Source organism: Gouania willdenowi, chromosome 4 (genome assembly GCF_900634775.1).
Source record: "Gouania willdenowi chromosome 4, fGouWil2.1, whole genome shotgun sequence".
Taxonomy (NCBI): Eukaryota; Metazoa; Chordata; class Actinopteri; order Blenniiformes; family Gobiesocidae; genus Gouania; species Gouania willdenowi.
The window spans coordinates 8426314-8446143 of NC_041047.1; the positions used below are offsets into that span (position 1 = coordinate 8426314).

The following is a 19830-nucleotide window of genomic DNA, read 5'->3' on the forward strand; positions in this document are numbered from 1 at the left end:
TTGGGGTTAGGGTTAGGTCCCATGTCATGCTATTTTTCACCCATCTCCATTTGTTCAAAGAACCTCAAAAACATTGTATTTGTGGTTTATTTTCCCAAACTCGCCTGTTATCCAGAGTTTTAGCCTCTGAAAAGTCCCTTTCTGAACAACTCTACAAACAGGCTGATTTGCGGCCTACTTACTCACATGCATGAGTAGGCGTGTCTATAGACGGGACACTGACTTGATGTCTCACTCTGTTACGAGGGGGATCAGTAATCACCAAAGCAAATTTATTTTTGCTGTCCACACACAGTGGTGATTGTTTTCTGCCAAAAACTGAGAGTTTTTTCCAGGTTGATTTTGGGGGGTTGGGTGTGAGTCCATCTCCCCTCCCCGCACGGTGACGCAGGGCTAGAGGTCGGCCCGCCCTCCTCCCACCCAGTTGACATGATAGCAACAACACGTATCAACAGCGGCAGTAGCAGAAACAACAACAGCCTTCGATGTGGAGCTGTGATAGACTGTGGAATCACTGCTGACATCCTCACCTTCGTGGGCGTGTCTGTTTACATGTCAATCACGGCAGAAAGTTTCAAATTTGTCAAATTCGTCATCAAAGTGGGAACGCGTCATCAAATTGGAGCGATGTGTTTGGGCAAATGAGCAAATCACTCTCTAACTAACGATTGAGGGAATCAATGAAAAAAACACTTTGGGCATGTGTATGAAGCCCTAATAGCACTTTTGTGATGTTTAAAGCACAGAAAAGTCCATTTAGCTTAACATGGGCCCTTTAAGAAAAGTAAATAGTTTACCTGGACTGCAGCTGTAAGCTCTGCTGAGCCTGAGCCGCTGGTACAGCAGGAGGCGGTGAGGTCGCTGACGGCCTGGCTGTGCTCGTAGTCAGGATGGGAGGAGCTACTAGGGGGCCACACACCTTCTCCACCTGGGGAAAAGAATCCTTCTGTTTATTTCTGAGTATGTTTGACAGGTGTGACATAATTTTTTTTAACCAAATCAGAGTTTTGCAGACTTACACTGACAAATACAGTTTATTCTGAAATAAGTAACCTTTGTTTTTTTTGTATAGTTGTAAAACAGGGGTTTTAAACTGCTGCACATCTGTAAAAAGTACCTCAATATAACACTTTTCTGCACAGCTGCATGGTGACAAATCCATTAAATCCTGGTCTGTGAAGAAGCATATGTATAAATCTTGCAGGACTGCACCCCTTGAAGACCAGAGGTAAGAATTCCTACTGTGGCCACATTTTGTGTAGCCCTCAAAGTAAACGCACAAAATGACACCAATAGCACACCAAATGTACTAATTTGGAGCCTTTGCTTTTTAGGCCTTGTCTAAAATCTTTTTTACAAGAGAATTCTGATGAATTATGTTTTATTATTGCTTTTATCTGTTGAATTTTTTCTGCCCCGGTTGAGATTGCTAAATGTGAAGTGCTTTACAAGTTATTATTATTAGTCAAAAAAACTCACAAGAAGACAACAAAAAACTGAAAAATAACTTCAAAATATACATAGCGACACCAAAATAACAAAAATGACTCCAAAAAACACAAAATCACAAAAGAAAAAAGAAAAAAAAATACATACAAATTGACTTGGAAAAACCCCCCACAAATAAACTCCAAACACACAGAAAATTACAGAAAAATTTACAAAATAACGGCAAAACATGCGATAAATGGCTTCAAAAACAAAAATCCACAACAAAAATAATACTGTTCTTATTTTTTTCGAATCTTTTTTTTTTATCTGCTGAAAACCAGCATGCATATGTTTTAAGGGCCTGTCATTAAAATTCTCTGTACGTTTTTCTCTGTGTGCTTCGACTTTGCCCTCAAATATTCAGTTTGCATCAAAAGACGGAGCTAATAAAGTTATTTGTGGTGAATAAACAGAAGAAGTCTTGGTCAAATGTTTAATGAAGTGGTATTTTCTTACTCTCCACAATTAGCAGTGCCATTATGGCTCTGTGTGTTTGTTTACTTCTCGGGAATCTACTCCACTAAGTCCACAGTGTTCTCCCCAAAGTTGGACAGCGATCCTCTTTCCCGCTCCAACATTGTGTGTGTGTGTGCATGCATGTGTTTGTGCACAGGTTAGCCTGCACAGAAACTTTCTCATCCCTCTGAACCAAGCTGCATTCTGGGTAAATGGTTGTCCCGCCAACCGATGCCTTTTGTCTGGCACTGGATCTGTATTCACACTCACAAGCACACTCACGTACACGCAGGCTGAGGAGGAACCCCAGATTCTCTAAAGAGTGAGCCTGTTTTTAGCCTATCTTTCTTAGTACAAGGCCTTTGTGATGATCCAACCAGCTGAAAGAAACCCACACCTCTGCGTCCAAAATTCAAATAACTTTATCTTTAAAACATACGAGTGGGAGGGAAGTAGATTAGCATCAAAATCAAATCCCAAGTTTTTCATCACTTTCATGCACAAGGTGAAGAATAGAGTTTGAAGCAAGGGCATCAGTTTATTTTGAAAAGTGAGTGCGTGTGTGTTTGTGGGGGGGGCGGGGGGGGGTGACTATAATTAGTTTTACTTGACGTACGACTTCTATAAAATACTGTCTGTGACACTTATTTCATGTTTCATGTGATTGTTATGTATTGAATAAAAACTGCGTCAACACTTTTAATAATTCCCACCCAGGGGCGCTGCCAGTGTTTTTGTGCCCCCATGAAAAGAAATCTAGGGTCTCCCACATTTTCATTTTGATACCGTTTTACTTAAAACTATGCATTTTTATGATCATTTTATTATTAATTGGTAGAAGCACAGAAAATACTATAAATATTCTAGAACAACATTTCTTTAAAAACAAAAACAAATATATATATATATATATATACATTGAATAAATATGAAAATATGAAAAAAACATGTGACTGTGCATTCATCACAGAGTGTTAAATGGTCTACACCAATGTTTCTCAAATGGGGGTATGCAATGGCACTACAGGGGGTACTAGAGAGAGAGAGAGAGAGAGAGAGAGGAGAATTAACATAAATTGTCAGTCTTGGTCCCACCCCAGGTGTGCGATGACCAGTAATTATAAAAAATATGGAAATATATATTCAGGAGCCACTATTATTTTCATTTCTTATTTTTTTAATTAAACACAATCCTAAACAACTGTATTTCTATACTTTCACTTTGTGAATCTAGTTGAACTAAAATCATGTTAAAATAATGTTAAAAAAGAAAGAAAGAAAAAAAATAATATATATATATATATATACATATACAGTATCTGAGCTCAAACGTGATTGAAATTCTGCATTAAATACTGTTTCTTTGCACTTTTCTACAAAATTAGATTCTTTAAACTGTATGTTGTCACTAGTTAATTCCATCATTATGCTCTATAGTTGTTTTTAATTTGTTTTCTAAGCAAAATGTTGTAGTCAGACAAAGGGGGGTACTTGGATTCAGAAATGAGAGAAAAGGAAGTACTAGAGCCAAAAAAGTTAGACAACCACTGGTCTACACACGTGTATGGTGAAGACAAAATGGCCCTTGACAAAAGTGTGGGTGACACATCCCCCTGCCCCCCTAAACTAAGTTAGCATGGATAACTTTTCTCCACTGCTTACTGTGGCTGTGATACGCGGCCCGTGCAGCTGAGCGTACAATATGGCGTCGTTGACGTGGTTCCGGATTGCTAGTAGAGCCAACTCCATGCTGTTGTGGTTGCTGCTTGTTGCTAACGTTGCTGCTAACCTCTGAAGCAATACCACCAAACTCCCCCAGGGGGCGGCCAACTCCGATACGCTCACCTGCAAGAAAAAAAGCATGTGGGGAAATGTCAAATGAAAAACTGATCAATCAAGAGAGTTAAATGTTCATACGTTTATTTATTCTATTATTACGTTTATTTTATATCGTAAACAAATGTGTGTTATATCTATTGAACAGTTCAGTGGCTGCAGGCCACAATTTACTTGTAAAATATATTTTAACCCTAATGACAGCAGCCGATTTAATAAATGTATTGTACAAAAAAATAAAGAATCCATATATGTAAACTTAAAAACTAAAAGGATAATGCAGTATTCCAATAAAGTGGAGTAGAAATGCTAAATAATATTTTGAATTAGAGGTTCTCAGTTCATGTGTCATAAATTGGGGTCCTTGGCAAAATATTAAAATGTTGCACTATTATTTCTTATACAACATTGTGTCATAATTTCAAACTTCTAACAGTCGGTGGCAAATGTTTTGGGGCAATTGTTTTCCAAAGCCCATTGTTTATTAGTGTTAAAAATGAATAAAGTTGGATTTATTTATTTATTTTTTGCAAATTCAAAATCATTCTTTACATTTGTGGATACAAATTTGAAGTAGATTTTGTGTTGCTTCAGTGTATTTACCCCAAAGCATTACTATGTCTGATTTGAAATAAAGAATTAAATTAGTAAAACATATTTGTTAAGATTATTCTTGTGTTTCTATGATGCACCAATGCAATTGCACCAAATTTGATTAAAAAAAGAATGATTGCCCAGCTGTGACAGTCTCTACAACCTAAGTTTAATATTTGTTTGTAAAGGGCGACTGTGGATCAGGTGGTAGTGGGTCGTCTTCTGATCGAGAGGTTGGGGGTTCGATCCCAGTACCTGACTATGTGTCGAAGTGTCCTTGGGCAAGACACTGAACCCTAAGTAGCTCCCAGTGGTCGACTAGCGCCTTGCATGGCAGTCCTGTCCCACTGGTGTGTGAATGTGAGAGTGATTGGGTGAATGAGCTGATATGTAAAGCGCTTTGAGACTGCTTCACAGTGGTTATAAAGCGCTATATAAGTCAAGTCCATTTACCATTTACCATTTAATATTAAAATAAAACAAATTTATGGGTTTATCATTTTTCTCAGCAATGGTGGAACCTTTTTATTAAAAATAGTTTGTGGGTCCCCAATTGAGACCAGTTGGATGGAGGAATGGATGCATTGCCAGATGACTTTCTTGTATCAATTCCAAAAAATGTTTTAATTGAATCAAACATAACGGATGATATTTTGTGATTGGGCAAAAAAAGGAAACAACATTAAAATGAAATTATAAATACTCAAAGACTTACCAGACATCCTCTCATGATGTTGATACACAGACCCGTACAGGGCCGGACCAATGTAAACCCTCTGCAATGGGAGCAGTACTGCATCCTCACTAAGCCCCGCCCACACTCTCTAGACAAACTCGTCTTCTCGGTCGTATTCACGACCTCTCCAGCCAATCGCAGCAGTCGACTCAGAGCTCGACCAGGCCCGAGGGCACGAGCTAGGCTGCTGGCCAGGAGGCGAGGGTGCGGTCCAAAGGGGACCACGTCCTGACGCGTCATTCTCAGACAGTCATCGTGATTGGTGGAAACCAAGGGGACGGACTGGGTTGTTATGTGGCCGAACCCTGGGTTAAGCAGACGGTGGTAGACCAGGGGAAACAGGTTGTTGTAAAAATGTCTAACAGCAGCTTCCAGGGAGGCGTCAGCGTCTCCAGAAAGGTAGCGTTTGATATCGCTGAACAACTGGTGCACAAGGGGGCGACAGTCGTTAGCCAACGCAGAGTAGGCGCTGTCGAACAACGTGCTGGTCAGGTTGGATGTAAACGACACAAGTGACTGAAAAGTCTCTGAGGAAAGAGAAGAAAAAAGAGAAATCAAAAACTGTTACGGCAACAATTATCAAGTGTTTGATGAGAGAAAGTTGTTGTACGTCCTAGAAGGAGCTGTAACATATTTGGGGGAAACCCATTCGAATGACGACACTTGTGAAATGTTTTCTGTTGCACTTTTTAATCATGCAAAGCACATTGAATTGCCGTGTGAATGAAATTTTCTATACAAATACATTTGCCTAGCTTTGCCTTACGTTTTGTGCATATTTAGAATATGATAGAATAGAATCAACTTTATTGGCCAAGTTATGTAAGTTATACACACGAGGAATTTGACTTGGTGAACTGTACCCTCTCCAATAGTGTAAACATTAAATGGGACATATCATGGTTTTAAATCCTTCCTTTTTACATATAAATCATACAGTTGTGGTCTATATAAAGCGGAACTGCAATGCTTGGGTCTGAATTCCTCATTATTATAGCTCCACCCCTTTTCTACCCCTTTTCTGATGTGCTTCTGAGAACAACTCGTTTTGGTGCGGTCTCTTTAAATGCAAATGAGACACTCCATACCCCGCCCCCTCTTCAGGTGACACTCGGTTCAACTCCACCCTGCTTGGCCATTTTTGTAGTTTGATAGAAGAGATACGGCTATGTAGCGGCGCATAAACTTTTTTATCAGAGGTTATTTACAAAATGTCAACAATGGAAGACTTGTCCATCCAGCCTTACATGTTCGAGCCAGAGTCGGACCCAGCGGAGTGAGATGAGAATGATGATGAACCTGCAGAACCCTAACAAGTGAGCTAACACAAGCACCGAGCTAACGCTAGCGCCAAGCTAACGTCACGAAATGCATTTTAATACAGTTTTTTCAAAGACAAAAACAGCAAAATGAAATGACTAATGAAAACTTTAGACTTAAATTAAATCACGTAGGCCATATCATCAAGGATCTAAAACAAGCACACAGCGCTAACATATGAAGACGGTGCAACTGCTAATGCTAACAAAACAATGACAGGGACATCTTATCATCACACTTTTTAGCGTTATTTACAGCTTACCGAAGTGCTCTGTTCGTCGTCTCCAAAGATAGAAGGAATTGAACCCTCAATCAGACAAAGTCTTTCGGCAAATCCTTCTTTATACTGGCGGAGGTTGCTGAAGCAATCATCCTTGAAGTGCTTCGTGCACACAAAAATGACCTTACCCACAGATGTGGGTACATTTCCGTGAAAAATAAAACTCAACCAGGCACTTTGAAAAGGTTCTGATGCTGGGAGACGGTGTAATGAAGCGTGTGGGTTACTACATCCAACAACCGAACATTTTGACTTATCCTCTCGTAACTTCGGCATCCTTGAGCTTGGACTACAAAATAAAAGCGAGAAATAAAAATGGCTGCAAATACTGTGATGTAATAGTTCAAAAAACGTAATAGAGAATAGAAAAATTGAAACAGATTGAAAAATATGAGCAAAACAGAATATAAAGATATCTACGGAGCACCTGAAGAGACTAATTTGATTTTTTCTATACTTCTAAACACTCTAAATATACAACAAAATGCATTGAAGGGCTAAAAAAGTGGATTCAGCATGATATGTCCCCTTTAAATGATAACAACTAACTAGAAAAAAAAAAATAATAATCATATAAACAGTAGTTAGACTAATATGTGCAAAACTAAATAAAACAATATAACAAGATAGCAATAACAAGAAAAGATGATAATAATAATATTAATAATAATAATAATAATAATAATAATAATAATAATAATAATAATAATAATAATAATAATAATAATAATAATAATAATAGTAATATTTGTAATATTTCAACATTGCCCACCTGTGCCAAACGGTGGGTTGCAGGTTTTGCCGCACTGGCTTATATTTGACAATGCTATACATTCTTCATCTATTCAAACCGACCTTGGACTTAGACACACATGCAAAAATAACTCCAACGTAATACATCGTAGAGCTCATTTTCCCTTCCATGTTATCTATAGTCGGGTGATAATGAGAGGGCCAACGACACCATCCACTCTGCTTCCTATGTCAGACAGGCTCTAATAAAGAGGGCAGCAACCTGTGTGTGTGTGTGTGTGTGTGTGTGTGTGTGTGTGTGTGTGTGTGTGTGTGTGTGTGTGTGTGTGTGTGTGTGTGTGTGTGTGTGTGTGTGTGTGTGTGTGTGTGTGTGTGTGTGTGTGTGTGTGTTTCAGGCTGACCCGAGTAGGATGGATGATGTCACAGCAGAGGCATCCAAACACACACATACACACACACACACACACACACTGAGACATCCAATGTTAAGTAGTATAAAACTAACTGATAAAAAAAGAATAATAATAAACATATAAGAAAATAAATAGATTTTGTATATCTAATATTATCAGGGAAGTACATTTCAAAAAGCAGACACGCACACACAACGTAAGCTGTTGTTGTGAAATACACAATAGACAATTGAAGTAATCCAAATTACTTCGAAAACACACAAAATTACTCTATTTAAACATCCAAAACTGGATAAAAATACTACAAATTAGGAAATAATATCCAAAAGACAATTAAAGTAATCAGAATTATGCCAAAAACAGACCAAGATGACCACAAAAATGTACAAAAACATACAAAAAAAAAAAAAAAATACAGAAAATGAGAACAGAAATACACAAAATTAGGCAAAACAGCAAAAAAAAAAAAATACTCAAAATAAGAAATAATCTGCACAAAAACACAAAAAAGACAAGAAAAACACACAAACTCTTTGTTGTTTCCTGTATTAATGTGCAGATTATACGCTTAATTCTTTGTTCCCTTTATGTTGTTTTACTGCTTTGCAAACTTATGCAATTTGTCAATGAAACTGACATAAAAACACACTGAAACACACACACACACACACACGCTTCATTCTCATGCAAACACTGCAACATTTCAGGTAAGTGAGCGTGGACGACACATATATCCGCGGCACATGTGCTGTCCGGGCTCACTTTGAGGTGTGTGCAGCGTGCATTGCCCACGTCCTGGTAATAGAAACTCAAATAATACAGAAGGCATCAAGTGACACGTCCTGTGGGGTCATGTGATTAGTACTTTGCCCTCTGTGATTGGACAACAGCTGCTATGTGGAAGAGAAAGCACAGGGGTCCTAGGGTCCAAGAGAAACAACCACACAAAAGCATGCAGACACACACACACACACACACACACAAACTAAAGTAATCCATAGGGTGTAAATAGAGATGGGTAACACTCGCTGTGGGCATGTCTCAGTTTCTCTAGAGGGTTATAATCACTGTGCACAGGAGACTGAGCTCAGCTGTTCCTGAGAGCTGCTGTCCTGCAAAATGAATTCATGCCATTAAATCAAATACATTTACATTCTTTCCTTTCATTGTGTGCAATCTTCTTCCTTTTTTTTTGAAATATATCTTTAATGGGTTATCAAGACCACATACACTTTCAAACAATAAGGGTCTAATTTACCTATTCCCCCACAAAGATAAAAAGAAAAGAAAAAGAAGTTATAATAATAAGCAAACACAACTCGCTGCCCACAAAGAGAAAACACAGGAGGGGTGAACACTACAGTAACTAAAACAACACAAAACATAAAATTAAAAGGAGGGGGAATTCAAAATGTTAAAAAAAAGAGCCAAAATTGTACTACAATAAATTAAACATGTGGTCCCTCACCTCTTTAGTTACTTGCTTACTTCTTGAAAGAAAAAAGAAAAATAGATACATAGATTTAGCTTGAGTAGACTCATCTAACTAACTATTCATCTAAAGAAGGAGTGGAATTGATTAAGCTAAGAATGGGATTCCAAGTTTCATAACATTTATATCGTATTTCATGTTTTCTAAGTGTAGGAATGACATTAGGTCTTTTAGCCAAGAGTTTGTGGAGGGAGGATTCTTATCCTTCCAATAAAGTCAAATACATCTGTGAGCGACCAGAGACGCAAACGTTATAGAATTGATTTCTCTGTTGGTGAAGTGTGTGAATTCTTCTGGCTTAAAGGGTTCCAAAGCACAGGTTTGTTTAGAGCTTTTGAGAAAGTGTTGTAGAAAAAGAACCGGAATTAACTTAATCTCGAAATAAACATGCATGATTTTACCACAACTGAAATGAATCCACGGACTGCAGGAAGAGAAAGAATTTAATTTCTTTTTTTGGTGGCAAAACAAAACAAAAAAGTCTAAAACATGAATTATTATTATTATTTCTTGTATAGTACCCATACTTCTTTGATATTTTGCTCAGAACTTTTTTGAAACTTACTAAAAATTATTTACGTACATCTACCAAGAAACTTGTAATATCTATTATTTAAATTATTTGGGCAACAGTTTCCGAGGGTGTCCAAATCCAATAAGGATATTGAATATCATTTAGATATCAGCAAAAAAAACAAGTATCAGATTATATCAGCCAACATCTAAAATTACTTTTTTGAGTATATTTCTAAATCAGTAATATAACTTGAATAGTATGTAAAGTATGTTTTAAAAGAAGTAAAATAATTTGTTACATTTCTACACCCAAATGTTACTAAGTAAATTATTATTTTTTTTGTTTTAAAAATGATTCACAGACATTGTGAAACTACAAAAAATTAAATGTCAGACAACAATCAAATGCATCACATCATAGCCGACCAATCAGATCGAACGTACTGCATGGCATCAAAAACCGGTTCTTTCTGAGAACCGCTTCCTAGGAATCGTTTGTTTGCTTGCCTGTCAATTACGCTTATCGGTTTCTCTTACATCGCAAATACGTGATGACGTCACATGCAAGCAGCGTATTTTAGTTCTCAACGTTTCCTACATGGCGCCAAGGCAGAAGCACTCAAAAGCTTGGCTATATTTCACTATATTTCCACCACGGGGAATCCACCTCCTCCACCCGCAGCACTGTCCTCCGTGCTGTTTGTAGCGTCTCTGTTGATACGCTACTCACTTCCAGGTTCTGTACACTCACGCAAAAGTTGCTTCTTGCACAGACTTTTCTTTCGAAAACAACAAACTTCCGCAAGAACACACACCTCGGTGCTAGTTTGTGTCCTCATAACAAGTAATGGAGTGGCTATCCGTACGTAGCCGTACAAATAACCCACTGTGCTATTTTAGCGTTAGTTAATCCGTAACATAGTTTAGGGTTAGGGTTACGGTTAGGGTTAGGGCTAGGGTTAGGGTTAGGGTTAGGGTTAGGGCTAGGGTTAGGGTTAGGGTTAGGGTTAGGGTTAGTTTTGTCCATAACGTAGTTTAGGAATCTAGGTTATAATAGCAAACAGAAGTACTGGCCAATGAGAGGCACTCACGTCACCAAAACTGGCCAATGAGTGGCACAATACGATTATGTACAATACGGCTATGTAAGGAAAGCCACTGCCAACAAGTATTCAATCATGGGAGATGGACAGGTACTGATTGTTGTCTTTAGTATACTCTTTCACATGTTGTCACACGCGGCTGATGACATCACATGTAACAACCAGGGGACGGTGTCTCTGAAGGTCCATTTATAGAAATGTAAACCAAGGCAATTAACTAGAGCGTTACCGTTTTAATACACAACAACCTGTATTTTTGGTTAATATGTTATTTTTTACAGAAGATATATTTGTTTTATGTCTGAATTAGTTTTGGATCAAGTTGTTCAAGTTCAAAAGGAGCACTGTAAATATTCTAAAATGTTTGTAGCCAAAGTGTGTATTGTATTTATTATTATCCAGTGAAAACAATCTGTACCTGGTGGATTAAAAGAGAGCTGATATCCCTGCAGGAAATGAAAGAAACAAAGATACGATCATAAAGAGTTAAAGCAAACAAATCCATTTGTATTATTTCATTCCCTCACCCAATAAGAATCGATAAGAGAATCGCTAAGGAATCGAATCGATAAGCAGTATCGATAATAGAACGGAAATGCTAAACTCTTGTCAATCCCCATCCCTAAGTCAAGTAACAGTACTTCTACTTGAGTAGGATATATAAGTACTGTTTACCCCTCTGTTAGTGAGGATGCATAGCAGCATCTCTGTTATTTATATTGCAATTATTTAGCTGTAGATAAGGACTGTGCATCAGAATAACATGTAGCATGTGTGCTATCACGTAGCATGACTAGTACACACTCCTCTGTGTCCGTAGATGGGAGGATGGGATGATCATCACTGGAACAAGGATTTGAAAGCCTATAAAGCAGTCTTTACATTATTTTCCAGTGGAATTTAGTTCTGCAACCTATTATCTGTGTCTTCCCTGTTTAACATTATATTAAAACATCCATTGTTTACTCAGCACTCATCAGATGACCCCGAGCTTCAGTTTATCCAGTCTTTCCAAGAGAAAAAAGAAAATAGTTATGTTTGCTGTATCCAGTTGGTTGAACTGGCCCACCATTCTCATAATCTCCCCCCACCACGTAGACATGCATGCTAGCGCACACACACCAACTGGTGAATAGCACTGAGAGACAAGTGGACAAGCAGCGTATTCTTCCTTCTATTCAGAGCCATCCGTTAGAGACCAGCTGTTGCCCAAGGCAACAAGTCTTTGCCGCGGATACGTAGTGAATGTAAACATTCTTCGTCTCTCGTTCTCTCATCGGTCAAGAACAAAACCTGTTTATCGCAGCGACAGAGGCAGACGGACGGGGGAAAGGGAGCGGGGAGGTGTAACAAAGTTTTCCGCTGCTCCCTCTGAGGGTGTTGCTCACTCAAAGACTCAATCGAACATCAGTTGTGTATTTGGCGAGCCACTGTGGCGCCTCACAAAATAAACTGGCCTCACACGGCCACCATGACACAAACTGGCTTTTTCATGACAAACACACAAAGTGAGAATGACACGGGAGCTCCAGGCTCCTGTTGAAGCAGCAGAATTACAAGTGCTATTAACGTCACTCTGGTTTATGTTTGTGACAACATTTGGGCTAAGTACGGTAAGGGGAGTTTGTGATTCTATGTGCCTACAGGATAAAGGAAAAATGTTTGACAGAATATGAATTATTAATATTATTCAGTTTGAGATATCTCAGCTCCTCCAAATACTGTACATAAATTCAATGAAACTCCCAGAGGTTTAAAGAGTACTGATATATCCTACTCAAGTAGAAGTACTGTTACTTGATTGAAATTGTACTCAAGTACAAGTACAAGTAAGTCACACATAAACTACTCAAATACTAGCAAAAAAAAAAGCTCAAATGAATAGTACTCAAAGTAAAAGTTACTAGTTTCTTTCACCCCCACGTTTATTTTTGGTAATAATTCTCGCCACGGTTCCCTTGCATACAGTAAACATTTCATGTAGAAACTTAAAAAGGAAATGACGAGATCTTGCACAATTGGAACTTGATTTACCTCAAATTTAAAATGAAAATAAAAAGTTCTTTATGAACTCTAAAACTGAGAAAATAACCGGCAATCAATGCTGTTTTGCTGGTGTTTGAATGTAACGAATCACTTTACTTCTTTTAAAACGTACTTAAGTACAAGTAAAATTACTGATTTAGACATACACTCAAAATACAAGTACCCATAAAAGCAACTCAATTACAGTAACGTGAGTACTAGTAATCCATTACTTCCCCTCTGGAAACTGTTGAATTGTACCACTGATACAGGTACAGGTATATTCAATAAGTGCTTATCTTGCACCAAACCATAACACCTGATACTACAAGCACAAACCTTATTTTGGTTTGTTTTCATTTGTTATATTCCTGTTGGGTTGAAAAGGTCATATAGTAGTACAGTAGTCTGTTTTCCTTTCCTAAAATATCATTTTGCTAATTGCAAACCCATTAACATCTGTCACTAGCTGCGTTTCCACTACAGATTTTTCACAAATTAAAAGTAATATTTCTTTTTTTTTCTCAGTAAAAAAACTCCCGGAGGGTAGATGGCGCAGCCGGAGACCCACCCCACGGCATCCCCCGAACCATGCCGTCCCCACAGAGCATGGCGGCACCCCCCACCCTCCAGGCACAGCCGGGCACCAGCCACATCCCCCAGCAGTCCAGGGGACGATCCCCGAAACAACGGGGAGTGGCCGCGCAGGAAAGAAGCCCGCGCCCACACCAGGCCCGCACCGATACAACACTCAGCCAGCCACGGACCGATAAGCAGGCGAATCCAAGCACCCACAGCCACACTAATGCCGCCAGAAAGGCCAACCCAACGGAGGCCACCCTGATCACCCATGCGCCAACAAGAGACATCCCCCGACACCAGCACAACGGACCCCAGGCCACCAGCCCCACCCCGCCCAAGGCAGCGCTAAAAGCGATATTTCTGAATGTCGACAAAGTATAAATACACTTTGAATGTGTTTCCATTAAAGGTTGTTTTGGAGCCTCGTAACTCCTTATAACACTCCACAATCCTTTGTTGCTTCACAGCTAATGTGGCAATAATAATTTTAATTAAAAGTATAATGCTAAGAAATGTCTCGGTCTCCTCTTCTGTCTACATGAACCGCACCATGTTTTCTAAGTGGTCATGTGACCAGATACCTCACGTCATGTGACCGTTTACGTCTCGTCCTGTGATGTTTGTTTACAAAAAAAGTGTTTCCATGGCGCTTTTACGACACATTTTAAGATCAAAACATCTGAAATTCTTCCTCATTAAAGTGTAAAAACTTTTTATCAATATTTGAGTATTTTTTTGAAATTCAAGTGTTTTTATTGCACTATTTAAATTTTGTGCATTTCCAAGGGTAGTGGAAATGCAGCTACTATTGTGAACTCAGTGTATCGTCACACCCTTAATAATAATAATTATGATCTGAATAAGAATTATGGGGCCAAAGCTATCAAACTGTGTAACTCTATATGTATGACCTTACCTTGGTAGGCCTTGCTGTTGCCTGAAATTAAATACTTGAGCTCGAAACTGAACGATCGCATCTTCTGCTGCATCTCACTGCGGACAGCCGCCATGTAGCTGTCCTCCATCTTGCCGGTACAGCAGGTGGGCCCGGGGTGGACACAGACTTTGAGGGACTCATCTGGAACACAAAGAGGGAAAGTTTCTCTTACCAGGTAAGAATCAAGGAAAAACACTTCTATGCATCCAACTACGGCACTCTTCAACCCACAATACAATGCGTAAAATCTTTTCCGACAATGTCAGTAAGATAGTGTTTACAATGGAGATCAAAACAAACATTCAACTCAAACTTTCAACCTTTTACACCTTTTTTTTTTTTTTTTTTAGCAAATGAGCTTCAATTTATTAATCTGTGGGATCTAAATTATGTCTACACTATATGATAATAAATTATATTCTCTAGCAGCTTTAAATCAGTCCAGATCTATGAAAGTGTGAGTTATTTAAATGTATAATTTGTGTGTGTGTGTGTGTGTGTGTGTGTGTGTGTGTGTGTGTGTGTGTGTGTGTGTGTGTGTGTGTGTGTGTGTGTGTGACAGCTGGCTGGGGACTTTTTCATGTATTTATTCAACCTTTATTAAACCAGGACCAACCCGTTGAGCTCAAAAGCTCATTTACATGGCTGACCTAGAATGAACTGATCACATACGCATGCAGAAGGACAAGACAGTACTGGGTGGGTCATTCCATGTCATTTCAACACATTTTCAGAGGCAAGCTACAATAACCTCATGTAAAGGATTTTCAATATTTGCGAGTGGTGAAATAGCCCCCAAGTTGGAGGCATTAAAAAAAAAAAAATTGATTTATATCCCAAGAAAGAGTCATCTTTATACTATAAATATGATTTGAGTCTCAGCTTTTTCACCAAAGACTGGACACGTGTTCAATGACTTGATCGATGACTACACCAAAGCAAGAGAGTGAAATGAAGAAGACATCAGTGTAAACACACTTATATACAAGTGAAATTAAGGTAATGCTCATATCATGAAAAATCTATATTCAAAAGTGTCTAAAGATGCCTAAAAATGTAATGATATTTCCTTGAAAATGTTTTAAATAGATCAAAATTAGCAATCAGTGATTTAATTTTTCACTAATTTCACATGATGTTGCTCATTAATCTTCTCATTATTTGGACATAAAAGGAAAATTATTATGGAGCCTTATTGTTATATGATTATATTTTGTCCTCTCGTGCTGGAGCTTGATTATAATCACAGAAAAAATAAAACTCTATCAGTCTTTACTGATGCCTAAGAGTGATTAATTTGTCTTGTAGTTACACAAGACCAATAAAGTATAATCTGGCTCCCGTAGCTCTGTATAGAAAGAGATAAAAAGAGACTTTGCAAGTTTTTTTAAGATTGATATCTTAAGTCCACTGCCTCAATAAAAAAAGTCCAATGTGTTGACTTAACAAGGTCAGATTTGTTATCTGAACTTTGAAAAACAGTCGAGAAGATGATTCACAACTGTATGGGCCGGGGTGCCAAATGTATAAACTTTGTCACTTTTCTATAGCCGATATGTTTTGAACATAACATAGCTAATTTTTCTTTAATTTGAGACAGAAATTAACGTAAAACAGCATGTCCTATATCATTGTTAAAAATGTGTACACAAAAAATAAATGTACATGTCAATGTTAAATATAAATCCAAATGTTAAATGTAAATCTAAATGATAAATCTGTCCCAGTTTGCATAATTTCTAAACATTTAGCTTTACGCTCGGTGACCGATTTAGAATTAAATTTAACATTTAGATTTGCATTTAATATTTAAATTCGCATTTAACATTCACGTTTAGATTTAACATTTACATTTAGATTTATTTTTCATGTTTACACATTTAAACAGTGATTTAGAACATGCTGTTTTACAAATTTGTCTCGAAAGAAAAATGAGCTAAATGTGAGGAAAGTGAGATTAAATGTTCAAAATATGTTGGCTATGAAAAAGTGTTTTTAACTGTTTTACAGATATTAAATATAAATGTTAAATCTAAATGTTACATCTAAATCTAAATGTTAAATGCTGAATGTCAGAGGTGAAAGTAAATATTTAGCTAATATGCAAATTCACCCGAAGTACCATCATAAAAAGCTCATTTGCATATTAGCTCAATATTTAGTTTCATCGTGAAATTTGGATTTAACATTTAGATTTGACATTAAAGATTTAGATTTAACATTTAGATTTAGATTTAACATTTCGATTTAGATTTAAGATTTAGATTTAGATTTATTTATTTATTATTTTTTTTATGAAAAAATATCAACTTTTTGCAACATTTAGCAACAAACCACATAAAAAAATAATGTGTGAATTTTTACTGTATGTTACTTTTGACGAGATTTACAGCAAATGTTAAATGTAAATTTCATGGGTGAAACTAAATATTTAGCTAATGTGCACCAGAAGTACCAACATAAAAGCTCATAACAGTGGATTTGCACATTAGCTAAATATTTAGTTTCACCGTGACATTTTGATTTAACATTTAAGATTTACATTTAACATTTAAGATTTAAATTTCATATTTAAGATTTAAAGTTCACATTTACATTTCACATTCACATTTAACATTGTCATATTTTTAGGAGAGAAAAAATCACAAATTTCACAAGTATTGCTGTAAATCTGGTCAAAAGTAACATTTAAAAAAAATTCAAATACGTTTTTTAAACATGGTTTGTTGCTAAAAGTTGCTGTTTTTTTTTTTTTTAGCATACAACTTTCCAATGACTGTGTATAGTAATAATGTTAAAGATGATGACTGACCTGCTACTGGTGTGTGTGGAACCAGCTCCACTGGTCCTATCTGTCTCATCATGTAAGCTGTCTTCACCTCATCACAGCTGTCCTCATCCAACGATCCACAGACACAGTCCAGCAGGGACAGGAACACCATCACCATCACCATCACCATCAGCCCGAACCAGTCCACGTTCCGTGAGGCCGAGCGGAACATCGCAACATGTCAGGGAGCAGATGGAGAGGCTGAAGGCTTTGCTGGGAATTCCACCGACGACCAGTCGCACTGAGACTGGGAACTATAGAGATGAGCTGAGGCCCAGTCAGTGTCAGTGCATCTGAGCCCTCCTCCTACTGTTATCACTGCAGGACACACACACACACACACACACACACACACACACACACGCACACACACACACACACACACACACACGCACACACGCACACACACACACACACACACACACACACACACACACACACACACACACACACACACACAATAATCACTGAGCATAATAGTTGTGTGTTTTTGTTGTTGTTTTGTGTGTTTTTGGAGTCGTTTTGCACATTTTTTGGCTTCCTTTTTGTTTTATATGTTCTCTCATTCTGGATATTTCTGTTGTTTTGTGTGTTATGCTTTTCTGTATGATTTCTGGAGCCATTTTTTGTATTTTTGCTGTTGTTTTGTATTTTCACTGTGTTTTTTTTTTTTTTTTTGGATACAATTTTCATATTTTTGTTATTGCCTTGTATATCTTTCTGTCAATGAGTCTTTTTATTTAATGTATTTTTGGAGTCATTTTGTTGTTATTTTGTATGTTTTTCATTCATTCCTTTTTTTTATTTGTAATGATCTTTACATTTTTTAGTAGTTTTGTTTTCCTTTTTGAGTATTTGTCTTTAAATTTGTACATTTTTGGGAGTCATTTTGTGTATTTTTGCTGCCTGTGTTTTGTTCACATTTTCTATCATTTTGGACTCATTTTGCACATTTTTTACTGTCGTTTTGTTTAATGTATTGTGGGATATTTCTGTTGTTTTGTGTGTTATGATATGTTTTATGATGACTACAAGGTGATCATGACTGAATATAACCAGTGTAAAAATAGGCCTATAGGCTAAAAATAAAATGACACCAGCTGTGGAAGTGGTGTTTGGATCTATTAACCCGTTTTATATTTTTATTACAGATAAATAATACAAGAACAAATATTTTCAACCTGAAACTCCATGGCCTTAGATTATTTTCAGTGAAAAAAATACAAGAATGACAAAATTAATGACCATTTCATTGTTAAATGTGATCGAGGATTTTGACATAATCCAAAACAGTTAAAAAGTAAAATAATACAAGTGTTAAATAAATAATATGATACATTCCTCAGCTGTGTTTTATACATCTGTTTTTTTAAAATATATTTTCGTTTTATATGTTGTATGTTTTTCATTCAGTCCTTTGTTTATTTGTAGTCATCTTTAAATTTTTAGTATTTTTGTTCTCATTTTTGAGAATTTTTCTTTAAATTTGTACATTTTAGTTGAAATTTTCTGTCATTTTGTGTGTTTTTGGACTCATTTTGCACATTTTTTGGCACAGTTTTGTTTAATTTATTATGGGATATTTCTGTTGTTTTGTGTGTTATGATTTGTTATATGATATGTTTTTCCATTTATTTGTTTGTAGTCATCTTGCATATTTTTCTGTCATTGTGTATTTTTGTTCTTTCATGTGTTATGAGTCTTCTTATGTGTTTTTGGAGCCATTTTTGCATATTTTTGTTGTTATTGTGCATATTTTACATTTATTTATTTGTAGTCATCTTTTGTGTTTTTGGAGATTTTTTTTTTTTATTGTCCTTTTTGTGTATTTTTCTGTAAATTTGACATTTTCTGTATTTTTGCTGCTGGTATTTTGTGCATTTATTTTGGGAACCGCAAAAGATTAAACTGAGGGCAGCCAGTTGTTCATGTCACGTACACTGATCATAGTTTATGAATTCACTAATAAACTAAAATGACAAAAGAACTAAATATATGTTGTAGGCAAATGAGGAGTGGGGTCAGGGGAACATTGCTCCCCTCTAGTGGTCAAATGTTTTCATTACAGTTTTCCCATAATGAAAGTTTACCCCACAAAAATCCAGAAAAGCATGAATCTAGCTGACTTAAATTTAAGTTTGTGCTTTGTGAACAATGCAGTCATAATGTTCTTTATTCATATTGCACATTGTTTGCACTCAGTGAGGAAAATAATAAACACAAATTTGTTGTTTAAAGCTGATAATTGAGTTTCTGAGAAATCTATGTGTATGTATCATTCTTTTGAAATGTGAAAAAATACCCAACTAGTCTTTTACTATGATCTACTGCTATGGCCATTCATATACATTAATATATATAAGTCCCGCCTTTTTCCTACAGACCCCTATACCGACTTTGCACAGCCAATAGGCTTCGACTTCCTGGAGCGGGCCACTGTCAATCAAAGTGAATGCGCGTGCACTG

General features: G+C 37.0%; 1 protein-coding gene across 2 annotated transcripts in view; it reads right to left on the reverse strand.

The window, feature by feature from the left end:
• The window catches only part of LOC114462188 (glypican-5-like), a 51346-nt gene extending 33684 nt beyond the window's left edge, over positions 1-17662 (reverse strand). For both annotated transcript variants that reach the window (XM_028444885.1, XM_028444884.1), the window contains exons 1-5: positions 17347-17662; positions 14514-14675; positions 5093-5640; positions 3610-3792; positions 798-928 (exon numbers count right to left, since the gene is read on the reverse strand). In XM_028444885.1, the coding sequence (XP_028300686.1) occupies positions 798-928; positions 3610-3792; positions 5093-5640; positions 14514-14675; positions 17347-17536 (1214 nt within the window). In that variant the 5' untranslated portion in view covers positions 17537-17662. The remainder of the gene's footprint in view (positions 1-797; positions 929-3609; positions 3793-5092; positions 5641-14513; positions 14676-17346) is intronic.
• Between the last annotated feature and the right edge of the window lie 2168 nt (positions 17663-19830).